The 12781-nt window shown below is 47.0% G+C and overlaps 1 protein-coding gene across 1 annotated transcript in view; it reads left to right on the forward strand.

Moving 5' to 3' along the window:
• The first annotated feature begins 1259 nt into the window (after positions 1-1259).
• The window catches only part of CNTNAP2 (contactin associated protein-like 2), a 1478157-nt gene continuing 1466635 nt past the window's right edge, over positions 1260-12781 (forward strand). The window contains exons 1-3 of the mRNA XM_006861289.1: positions 1260-1313; positions 8699-8774; positions 9461-9571. Coding sequence (XP_006861351.1) covers positions 1260-1313; positions 8699-8774; positions 9461-9571 — 241 coding nt within the window. The remainder of the gene's footprint in view (positions 1314-8698; positions 8775-9460; positions 9572-12781) is intronic.

Genomic DNA, 12781 nt, shown 5'->3' on the forward strand with positions numbered 1-12781 from the left:
CCTGTCTTATAGGTACCAGTCATTGTCTCCTCTTCCGGGAACACAGAAACAGAGAAGCCATGCTGGGCTCCACCCTGGTGCAGTGACCAACTCATCGTGTAGATGGATGAGCAAATGAGCACACATTTGCCTTGAATGCTAGAAAGGAGAACTCATGGCTTTATGGGAAGGGTCGGGGGAGACCACATTTAGTTTAGGGGACAGGAGAGTTAAGTAAAGTCTTTCCACCTGGCTTTTTGTTTCAGATATGGTAAGTTACCCAACAGAACAATGAGAGAAGAACACTTTCGAACAAGACAAGAACATTTTTGTTGTTGTTTTTTAAACTTTGTTTCTCCTTCCTTCTCAAAGATGCTATACATTTCCAAATTTTATGCCTTTTTTTGCAATATTGGTCTTATTGCCTAAAATGCTTCTCTATACTATCTTCTATGTAGTAAAAATGGTTGCATTCCTGTTAAAACATTAAAGATTCCAACCTGCCAGATCCCTTGCCACCTCCTCTCTTTCCCCAGCCTCTTCAGCGAACATCTCCATTGTCTTGGCTGCTCTGGTGCAGCATTCTCCTGCCAGAGCTTGGCCCCTTGAAGGAGGGCATACGCTGTGTCTGGATTTGATCCAAGAGTAGACTCTCTGTGTCCTTGAAAGCAAAGACAGAAATAACCAAATCTGATACTTCAGAGACTTTGTGAAAGGAGAATACTTTGTAGGATGTCACTTCAGAAGGTAGCCTGTTCAGAACATCCACACAGAATCAGGAAGGGAATGGGTAAATTAGCAGGCACTGCTTGAATAGAAATTAAGTCAAACTAGTGGTATTTTAAGGAGCTCTGGTAGCATAGTGGTGACAAGTCAGGCTACTAACCTCAAGGTCAGCAGTTCAAAGCTACCTGCTGTTCCGCTGGAGAAAGATGAGGCTTTCTACTCCTGTAAAGATTTACAGCCTCGGAAACCCTGTGCAGGATCAGTATGAGTGGGAACTGACTCCACAGTACACCATTACCAGTGGTAATTTAATATAAATACTTGTTGAAGATGAGGTTAATTGTGGGGCACTCAAACCCGCCAGCCTTGTGCCCGCCCCTAGACCTTCTGTCCTGTCTTCCTTCTGCCTGCCGCCCCCTCCCACGTTCATCAGGTGGGACACAGGCCTGTGCCTCCTTTCCAAGAAGGTCCTTATTAGCAGTCCTCTCCGGATCTCCCCACCTAAGCCAGGATAGGTGCCCCCCCCCCAGCTCTCCTCCTCATAGAGGGTCACCATGAACACTTGTGCACTGGGGGCTGTGTCCCCCAGCAGTGCCCGTTCAGTGACAGTGAGCGAGTGAAGGAAGGAAGGAATGGATGATTATGAAATAAAGACAGAATGTCCTGAAAACAGGAAAATGAGCCAGCAGGGACTCTGTATGTGGTGCAACAGCATTTTTAGCATTCCGGGCATGATGGGTTTGTTCACATGGAGGGAGCGTGCGCGGCTTAGAGATCGAGGCCTCACTCTCCATGTGGGAGGCCTGGGTTTGATTCCCAGTCACCACACTACACACACAGCTCACATCTCTCTGACAGTGGAAGCTCATGCTTTGCTAAGATCACAAGCAGCCTCCAGTGGGGCTTCCAGACTACGCTGGAGCTAAGAAGAAAGGCCTGGTGGGCTCCTTCCAAACATCCACAGTGAGATCCCCGTGGGTCACAGTGGCGTGCTCCACAGTGATTGTGAGGAGAGGCAGTGTTTTGTTCCCCTGTACCAGGGCTGATGGGGTCTCCGTGAGGGGGAGCCCACTTAGTGGCAGCTCACAGAAGTAATAAATAGATAGTTGATCAAAGTGGGGTCACATTCTAAATGCAGTTGTTAGCACACTGCAAGTCTCTGTCAGCTAATGGCTCATGTTGCGCACCATTACTTTCCAAGGCCACCTCGTGCTTGGTGTGCGCTGGGTGCGTATTTCATGGGAGTCTGATGGGAAGTGACCTAAGACGGCACCCTGTGGAGGTGGACCTGCAGTCCTTCAGCCAATTGTTTGAAGGTGTCGGGGCTAATGGCTCTGGGAAATAGACTTCCCCATCAATGGGGTCATTGCATGCTGCGTGAAACATCATCTTTGAGTTAACCAATTAATGAAATGAGAGAGTGAAGAAACAAAACATTCACTAGGGGACCAGCAACTCACCACCCAGAGGCCCATTCATGGGAAGACGCAGATGGAAGCTTCATGAGACTGTGTGTCCATCCAGGCATGTGGCTATTGAACCTAGGGGTCTTCAAATGCCTCATTTATTACCAGCCTCTTTAGCTCTGCCTTTTTCAGAGGAGGCAGAGCCTGAGTTAAGAACCACAAAGAGACCCACCGACCCGCACCACTCCGTCAAAGATCAGAACCCCCACCTGGCTGTAGGCTGTTGCTTCTGGTTTTCAATAGCACTTCCGTTTCTTGTATTAAGTACTATAAATACAATTTTAGACTACTTTTCTAGATGACCCAAAAGGTACAAAATTGATTTCTATTATTTTGTGTTGCTGCTTTTTTCCCTTCCCCTTCTGAGAAATGAGATCAACAGAGAAGAGACAAAATCTTAACTTATACTGGAAAAAAAAAAAAAAAAGGACTCTCAGAACTGTATTTCTTCTCTGCGGTCTCATAGTGCAGGAGATCATTTGAAATGGATTCGTCTGGTTCACCATCTGTCAGAAACTCGGCGCAGCTGGTAAATGTCCAGCGGAGTTTGAACTACAATCTCTGCCTGGCCACCCTGGGTACATGTTGAGCACACGAGTTCCAACTTGATGCACAACCATGATTCTTGGCGACGTGACTGACCCTCCAACCACACTGCTTTCAGTTTCTTTTCCTTTTGGGGAGGTTTGGATTCTGAACACATCTACTTGAACCTTCAAAAAGGAACATGAACTTTTTTTCAATCTGATTTTAAAAGAGAATAGCATTGAATTCATGTCTTATTGTCTGCTGCGTTCCTGATTACGTGCAGACTCTTTCCTGATATATGAAGGGTGAGGTCCCCACAGTGCAGTGGTTAAGCATTGAACTGCTGCTGTCTGAAAGGCCAGTGGTTTGAAACCAGCAGTTGCTCCTGTGGATACAGATGTGGCAGTCTACTTCTGAAACATAGGTGGTGGTGGTGGCTGTGTGCCTTGGAGTCGGTTCTGACTCACAATGACCTGTATAGGGTTTCTGAGGCTGTAAATCTTTATGTGAGCAGAAAGCCTAATCTTTCTTCTGTGGAGTGGCTGGTGGATTTGAACTGCTGACCTTGTAGCCTAACATTACCAGGGCTCCTTTCTGTGAAGATGATATACACTAGGAAATCCTACAGAGCATCCCAGCTGTAGGGTCACTGTGTCCTGTAGGGTCACTGTGTGTTGGAATCCACTCAGCGACAGTGGATTGTTGGGGTGCTCAGTGGGAGGAGAGGAAAGTAATGCCTCTTATCCAGGGGTCTTCACGGAGTACAGTACACCAACAAATACCCCCATGGTGCTTTCTCCTCAGTGTGGAATCAAAGAGGTGAGATAAAAACTTCCAAGTCTGAGCTTTTTTTGAAGAGTGAAAGGAAAGGTTAGCTAAGTGAACTCATGACAGTCAATAGAATCAACTCTCACAGAACTCATTTGCAGAGACTTGAGACTGTGAGGCGTTCTGGTGTGACACTGTAGGATAAGCACTGGGCTGCTAACCACAAGGTCGGCAGTTCAAAGCCACCAGTACTCCACAGGAGAAAGAAGAAGCTGTCTGCTTCCAGGCAGGGTTACAATCTCGGGACCTCTGTGGAGCAGCTCTGCTCTGTCCTGTGGTAGCCATGAGTGAGTCAGTGTGAAGTCTTGTCAAAGCTCTGAGGGCAGGCACTGGTGACTTGGATAGGTTCCCTGTGCCATTCAGGAGTTCCTACTATGCAAGTCCTGTGTGCTAATGAAGATCCTAGGGATGGACAAGCAGTGGGATACTGGGAGCAGGTTCCATGCACACAGAACACCAGCACACGAGACCAACTCTCTGCGCAAGCAGATTTTAGAATGGAAAACAGAAGCGCATCAGGAAACACTGAGCACAAGAGGTGGATGCATCTCTAGCCAAGCTTGGGACACCCTCCTCGCTCATTTTCACATGCATCTGTTACTCCTTGTTGTCAGTGATTCATTGATGAATTCCCTTGGCTTCTGGCCTGCTCTCAGCCCTGAGAATACAGGTCAACTGGCAGGCATTGTTCTAGTGGTATTTGCCTAAAACAAGAGAAACATAAAACCAAGATGGAGTCCCATTAGGATGGGTGTCCTCTTGTGATTGGATGGCAGATGGTGCCCTCTGGAGGTGTGAACGAAGGAGGGAGCTGGACGGTTGTGCTTACCTGCTCAGGATGAGGGGGTGGTATTGGATTGAGGTGAGAGACGTGACAGTGGGAGAGGGGCAGTTGGGCTACAGTTTAGGGACCCTGAGGAAAGTGTATGGGCGTGCCAAAAGGAACAAAATCTAAATGGAAACACCACTACTCGATGGTGTTGTTATTACATGCCTTCAAGTTGGTTCTGACCCACAGCCACCCTGGATAGGGTTTCCAAGGAACGGCTGATGACCTTGAGTCACTGATTTTGCAGTTCAGACTTTGCAGTCCAGCACACTGGCCCACACCCCACTACTGGGTAGGAAACAGGAAAGGTTCAGTGAACAGGAGAGTTACGCTTCCACGTGCTGATTTTCACCACGTGCTGATCAAATATGTCCACTCAGGTTATCCTATCTGCTTCGGTTTTTCCTTAAATGAGACCTTCATGGACAATCCAACTGTACTCAGTGACCCCTGAAAACCATTCTGTGGGGAAGGCCAAAAACCAAGTCCACTCAATGTGACATCTGCCTGGACTTGAGGGCCCCTCTTCCCAGGGAAGTCACAGGTAAAAGGGTTGGAGAGTGTTGAGGATTCCGAAACTGAAAGTTTAAGCTAGTCTAGTTCTGAGGGAAAAAAGATGGCACTCTTTGGAAAAACGTGTGCTCAAAAGAGGCTTCAAATATGGATGTTTCCAGGTCTCCCAACAAAACCCTGTTGTTAGCCGCTGTCCAGCTAAATGGGGAGTGGGGAGAATGAGCAGTGCAGTGATGGAGACAAGGACACTGCTAGTTCTGTGTGTCTCCTTCCTTCCTTCATCCCTCCCCAACTCCTTCTTTCCCACCTTCCTTGCTTTCTCTCCTCTTTCCGTCAGCCCTCTTTCTCTCCCTCCCTTATCTCTCTCCCTGCCTCCCTTTTTCTTGGTGGAAAGGAGTTGAAACAATCAAGGCTCTTCATGTTGGCCCAATGTGTGTGTGTGTGTGTGTGTGGATCTTCTCTTGGCCAGAGTGTGATACGCCATGCTGAAGGCATGACCAGTGAGGGATTCTGCCAGGAATCACTGTTTCTGCTTTAATCTGGATGCCATCCCTTTGACTAGACAAGAACCAACATTTCCTTTGTCTACGTGGTCCCTTGTCTTCGAAGCAAAATAATTCAGAGTATGGGCTCTCTAGAAAGCTAGGCTGCGGTTTATGTGTTGATATACGAGTGTGGGGAGACGGTGGGGGTTGGGAGGAGGAACACAGCACTCATAGGTGGGCATGTAGGTGGGACCAGTGAACAGAGGCTCAGATGCACACAGGTGGATGTGAACTTGGGCTGGGTCCACCTTTGTTGATGGCTGGGATGGGAGTGAGCAGTCAGCTGAGGACATGTGGCAGCTGGACAGGAAATCTTGGGAGATCTGGATGGGGTCGGACAAGGAGATAAGAGGACTTCAAAGGGATTCCCCGCCACCTTTCTCTCTTGAAGCAGGCAGTTAGAAGAAATTGGGGCTCAGGGAGATGCTAGTAGAGGGCTCCCCAACCTCCTCTGAGGGTGGTCTTGTAAAGCCTCAGCAGAGACTGCGGCCTCCGTGTGGAAACAAGAAATCTCTCTGGATGGACTCACTCTGTCATGTGGCTCTGGCTGATCTATGAGGACACTTTGTTGGCATGGTGGGCCAGGCAGCACTGATGGCTCTCTTGTTTGTTGCTCTTCATTGTGGTCCGTGGGTCCAACGTGTGTTCCAGATGTGGGTGGGAAGAGCTATAGTGTTAGGGGAGTCATGGTGTGGAGCTGTGGGATAAAGCATTGGACAGCAAGGTTGGTTTGAACTACAAGGTCCATGGTTCAAATGCACCAGTCCCTCCTTGGAAACCCTATACAGGCTTGCTATGAGTCAGAACTGGCTGACAGCATTTAACAACAACAGCATGGTGTCAGAGGATTCTGTGTCGTGAAACTTGCCGGCATTATTTGTAATCAGAGCTGGTCTGATCCCTACGCTAGTAGCTGTGGGGCCCTCTGACCCACAGACCCTGCCCACTGCTTATCTGGGAACCACCACTGTCAGCCCTGCTCTCTGGACAAAGGGCACCAGCGTGTCCTGTCTTCTGTTCCAGCGAGAGTCCACGCAGGCTGCTTCGTGCCAGGCTGCCTCCCTGTTAGACTGACATTGTGTGAACATAAAACTCAAGGCCCATCTGCTCCCTTCGCTGCCTTCCAAGATTCCCGGGAAGGGACAAGCACACAGAGCACATCATTGTCATGGCGCGTGGCCCTGGTGTTGGGCGGCATCCTAGTGAGGGACCACACGGTACTGATGATTACAACGGTTGGCGCTTTCCTTCAGTCTCTTTGCTGCCCGGCCTTTCTCTCGGGGTTTGCCTGCTTCCCTGGTGTCGAACGCCCTAAGACAGTGACAGTAGAAGTGAGAGAACAACAAACAGGCTACCAGTATTACAGTGAGAAATCAGAGTGGACCGTCCATCAGAGCAGTCCGTGTGACAATACAGCCTGCCATCTGCCCCAGCTCCCACACCCAGACTTATCCCCTGCCATGGAGTCAGTGCCGACCCATAGGACGGAGAGAACTGTCCCAGAGGGTTTCCAAGGCTTCTCCCAGGGAAAGCACCAACCTTAACCCACTGAGCCAACAAGTTCCTGCACACTGAGTGGCCGCCCTGACATCCATTCTGCTGCCCCACCTCTCTAGAATGGTTAACCCACCACCCAACTGTCTTCCTTCCTCAGTTCTTCAGGCCTAACTCAGTCTTGGTGCTTACTGGGGTATGAATACGTGAATACCTACAGTCTTTGTTCTGTGAGACCAGGGTTCCTGTGAAGGGCCATGTAGGAAGTAGGTTCGTCTCTGAGAGAGATGTGGGTTTTTTTTCTCCAAACATTGCGAATGGGTGTTTGTTATTACAACCCTACAATTGTTTTAGCCATCGTAGAGTTCTGTAATAGCTAGGGTAACGATAACCCGTCTTTCTTCATCATAATGGCTACTGCGTGTGTGTCAATGTAGAACGCATGCTCACCAGTGCTGACATTCTGACACTAGCTGTATAGTCACTTAAGGAAAAAAATGCAAAATACTGCTCTGAATTTTCTCATTCCCGATTCTCTTTACAATGTTATATAGATAATCACTTATTCTGAATGAGGTGATTGGTTTTTACTATTAAAGAAAAAATTAAGTTTTGGCTTAAGATGATCACTGTATTGCTAAATACCACTGAGTCAGTTCTAATTCATAGAGACCATATATGTAAGGTTTATGAGGAGCGACTGGTAAGTTTGAACCATCAACTTTGCAGTTCAAACTGACCTCTTGGTCCAGTGCATACCCCACGGTGCAACACCAGGGAGCCTCAGATGAACACTTGATAAGTAACACTCCAGTGAGATGCAGGATTCGAGTTAGCACCCCGTTATAGTCTGGCAATATGAAGCCAAGAATTTCTGGCTGTGAAAATGCCTGTGAGACCCTCATCTTTAGTCTAGCACTGTAGACTGAAAGTTTCAGTGTGTGTTCATCTTTGAATTCTTCTTCGTAAACTTTCTGAGGACGTTGTCCTAGGCACATGCCATATGTCCCCAGAGTAGCTGGCAGTGTAAGAACATTCAGAACTCTGGCAATGGAACATGAGGACGCATTTGTTCCTTTAGACTTCCGGATTGTACACACTTGAATGGTGACGTGATGCATACAAATTCATGTCTCTAGTATCTTTGGGGACTTAATTCTAGGGAAGTGAGTTTTCTACAAGACTAGTTTGTTCCTTCCATTGCTAATGTCTTGTTTTTCCACATATCTGTGATGGAAGTCATCCTAGAATACCTAGCGTGACTCGCTGTCACATTCAGCAGAGGATGAGAATGTGTAAGAACCGTGCTGATGATGTAAGATGGCTCTTGTAGAATGGAATCTGACACCTCAGTGCTTGTTACGTGTCATGGTGCCTCTGCGGGTGTTGTTAGAGACAGTGTCATGTGTACTGTTCTGGAGCCTGGAGGGTCCGCATTAAGCAAACTCACCAACACTAGATGCCCCTGGAGCTGCAGGCCTCGAGGGAGAAAGTCACTAGACAATGAGCTGAGTGAAGGTGGGTGCACCGTGTATGAGGCTGCAGAGGAAGCCCAGTGTGTAGTGGGCTCTCGGTGGTGGAGTAGTGAGGGACGGGTGAGCAGTGTCCCCAGGGTGGGGTGTGCAGTAGGAGCCAGGAGGAGCTGGCGGAGACTGAAGGAGGAAAGAGCTGTGGTGGCCGGAGCAGGGCTGAGGAAGCTGGTGAAACAAGGCATCAGAGACATCAGGTGGTAGGCAGATGCAGACACCATGCCCCAAGCTGCATGAAGTGTCTCCTGGCTGCTGTCCTAGCATTGGTGTGGGGGCAGTGAGGCGTGGCCGCTGGACCAGGTCTGCAGCTTCACCCTGCTGCTGCTGCTTCAGCAGGGTACCATGGAATCATTTTTCACCTTACAGCGACCCCATGTGACAGTAGAACTGCCCAGGGGATGAGCTATTCCTGTAGATGAAGACATAGGCCTGGAAGTGGTCTCCCAGAGTGGAGTCCTGGGCCTGTCTTCCTGTAGATGCTGGGGAAGCAGGACTGTCTACAGACTGAGAGCATGCTCAGAAACAGGAGGAAAGTGTGGGAAGAAGGTGGGAGAGACCACTTCCCTGCGGGGTTGGCTGAGTCAGATGGGGCAGGTTGTTTTCTCACTGGCCAGGACTTTGCAAGTTGCCTGTGACTCTATGTTCTTCCTTAGCCAAACTATTTCCTAGTTGTTTAGCCTTGGACGAGTCAGATTCCTATAATCTCCGTGATCCTCTGTCCCCAGATCACGTGAACACTGAGGATCCCAGGAAACACTGAGGAGCAAAGCTGCTTCCACCAACAGCCTCCCTTTCACTCAAGGTTCTCCACCTTTGGGATCAAGCATGTGGTTACGGACCCCACTCTTAGAAAGAAGAGCTGGGCACTGGTTCTGTGATTCGTTGTAATTGGCAGAGTTGAGTTGCCTAAATACTAAGCATCTGCTAAATGTTGTACCATTGATTTGAAAAGTTCGCTAATTCTTTCAACACTTCCTAATCATGACTCAAACATACTGAGTGATTTCTTTCTCTTCTTTTCAGAAAAATGTGACGAGCCCCTTGTTTCCGGTCTTTCCCATGATGCCTTCAAAAGCTCTTCCATTATGTCCACCAGCTACTCCCCGGGCTACGCCAGGATCAACAAACGAGGGGGTAAGGCAGTTCACATTCCTGTGATTGACAAGCTTCTTAAATAAGATGATACACAGCGACATCTCATCTGCTAGTGACGGCTTACATGTTAATATGATAATAAACAAGTCTCAGCAAAGCTTCCAATGGAGACTAGGATGAAAAGCCTGGCGCTCTCTTTCTAAAAATCAGTCGGTACAAACCCTATGATTTGACAACCACCAATGATAGGAATGGCACAGAACTGGGCGTTGTTCATTGCATTGTGTAGGATGTAACTATGAGTCAAGTTCTGATTTGATAGCTGCCAACAACATGTAGCGTCATGGTGTGGCGCTGTGGGTTAATACGCTGGACTGCAAGGTCGGTTTGAACCAACAGGTCAGTGGTTCAAGCTCACCAGCCGCTCCTCGGAAACCCTACACAGAGTCACTGTGAGTCAGAACCGACTTGACAACAACATGTATGGCTGCATTTAAAAATACAATTTGAGTTCACACTCCAAAGTATTCTCTAGTCTATTAAAAGAGTCCACAGATACAGCCAACGTCTGTGTAGCGCTACTGAGGGGAAGTAAAGGGGATCTGAGCCGGAAAGTGGGAGAGAGTAAGCAAAGAGGAAGGTTTCCAGAGTCACACACAGCAATGAATTCAAAATGGCTTCCCAACTGAGGAGCTCCCATTTGTAAAATTCGGAGTCAAGGGCATCCTTGTTACTCAGAAAGTCATTCAGAAAAGTGTGAAAGCTTTGACCCCTGTGTACCGTGTATGAAGAAGAATGCTCTCTAGCCATTGCATTTCTTTCCTTTTATTAATGTGCAAACATAGTTTCCACTGAAATGGAAGATGGAAGGACTAGGAGTTTCTTGCAATTTCCCCCCCAGAGCCCTGAACTCTGCTTTGTTATTAAGGCTGGGGATAACCGATTATACTTTACAACTACGATAGGAACTGTAGACTTTGAGGTCATGGCATTCATTAGTAAATGGTGATTTCAAAGTCGACAGCAGTTTATAGAGAGTAAAGAAATGCGATTCAGGCCAGGAGCTTAAAACAGGCCTTGTGCTTCAAAGGAACAATGGTATGGATCTCAAAGGATGACACCTTAGAAAGAAACAAGAGACGCCGAAGTGTAATATTAAATCTCAACCCACAGCCAACTCAGGGGAGGAAATGAACAATCAAAGACAAAGATGGGAAAACAGAGATACAGTAAATAAAGCTGTTACTAAAACAACAAAAAAAAGAAATAGTAGAAAAGTAAACAAAAGAGAAAGAAAGCAAGAGAAGGGGAAAATGAAAAACAAAATGATACCAGGGAAGAGAGAGAGACCAGAGAGATTCAAAATGACCAGAAGGATGGGAAAAATTGAGAGCAGTCAGAAGGAAGAGGTAGTTAAGGAAAGCTCTGCCCAGAATGTTGGAAAGGTCTTTAAGCTGCCAAAAGAACTTGCTGAAAAACAGAGATGTGCAGAAAAAGAAAGAGACAGAAATGATTTAACTTCAAAATATTGGTTAGCTAAACTCTTTATGACATGAGAGGGTGGTAAGTTACCAGAAGCTACCAGCAAAGATGGCCAAAGCATGGAACTTTTCATTCAACCCTGTTTCATAAAAGTCATTAGAAACAAATCAAATAGTGGAAATAGTAAGAAGAACATGAATCTAGAAATTAGTCATACCACCAAGCAAAAGCCTAGGAGATACACTCCTGTTAAGAACTCGATAATATGTAGAAATATACCGAGGAATAGTGGTGCCCGATGATAAGCACTCAACCTCAAGGTTGGCTTGAAATGCAAGGTCCGCAGTTCAAACTCACCAGCTGCTCCTCAGGAACCCTCTAGAGGGTCATTATGCATAGGAACTGAGTCATGGCATTTAACAACATAATGTGTTACTGGGTGTTGAAGAGGATGGAATGGTCTCCAAAGGAACATCATGATACTAGAAGATCCAAGCAGCTCCAATGAGAAGAAGCAGAGACAGGTAGTCTCCTACAGAAAGTATGGGTGGTCCTTGGGTTTTGTGAAACCCACAGCCCCTCAGGGAGCAAAAAAGCTTGAATTTGAGCCAACTACGATAGGAGTGAAAGAATGAAGGAGCGATGCTCAAAGGGATCGTGATGTGCTGAGTCTATTTCAATCTAGGACCATCCATGATCATGCAGTGTAGGGATTAAGATGTTGTTGTTAAGTGCCATCGAGTCACTTCCAATTCTGACTGTAAGCTTCATGGGAGCTGAAAACTTCATCTTTCTCCCTCAGAGTGGCTAATGGATTTCATCCACAAACTTTGTGGCTCACAGTCTAGTGCTCACCCTACAGCACTACCAGTGCCCCAATTAATGCTGTTTGTTGTTGTTGTTGTTGTTAGGTGGTGTTGAGTTGGTTCCAACCCACAATGACTCTATGCACAACAGAACGAAACTTTGCCCGATCCTACGGTATCCTCACAATTGTTGTTAACTTTGAGTCCACTGTTGCTACCACTATGTCAGTCCGTCTCATTGAGGGTCTTCCTTTTTATCACTGACCCTCCACTTTACCAAGCATGATGTCCTTCTCCAAGGACTGATTCCTCCTGACAACATGCCTGAAGTATGAGACAAAGTCTCACTGTCCTGGCTTCTCATGAGCATTCTGGTTGTATTTCTTCCTACACATAATCGCTTGCTGTTCTGGCAGTCCGTGATACAGTTAATCCTTTTCTATAATGCCTTAATTCAGATGCATGGATTATTCTACAGTATACACAAATACCAAATTGGGGAAATTAGGCAGAATGATTTTTTCTGTTGTTGCTCTCTTATTTCCTCAAACCATTTAGAGTAGAAGGTCAATAGCTGTTGTCACTTCAAAAAGTAATTGTCTTTTATGAATGGACAGCATTACAGGCATACCTTGGGGTATGAAGGGTTCAGTTCCAGACTACAGCAAGAAAGCACCTATCGCAATAAACCGAGTCGCTTGAACTCGGAGATTTCCTAGGGTGAGAAATTCTCAAGATGGTCCATCTTCAGGAATAAAGGACGCATGAGATTGCTACACCAGACATAGGTTGTTGATTCACACCCAGGGATATGTAAACGGAATGGGGGAGGGGAGGAAATAAATCTTTTCTAGGACTTCTTGTTGTTAGGTGCCATGGGGTCAGTACTGACCCATAGTGACCTTCTGCACAGTAGAATGAAACACTGCCCCATCCTGGGCCAACCTCACTACTGTTGCCA

Source organism: Chrysochloris asiatica, unplaced genomic scaffold (genome assembly GCF_000296735.1).
Source record: "Chrysochloris asiatica unplaced genomic scaffold, ChrAsi1.0 scaffold00041, whole genome shotgun sequence".
In the NCBI taxonomy this organism is placed as follows: Eukaryota; Metazoa; Chordata; class Mammalia; order Afrosoricida; family Chrysochloridae; genus Chrysochloris; species Chrysochloris asiatica.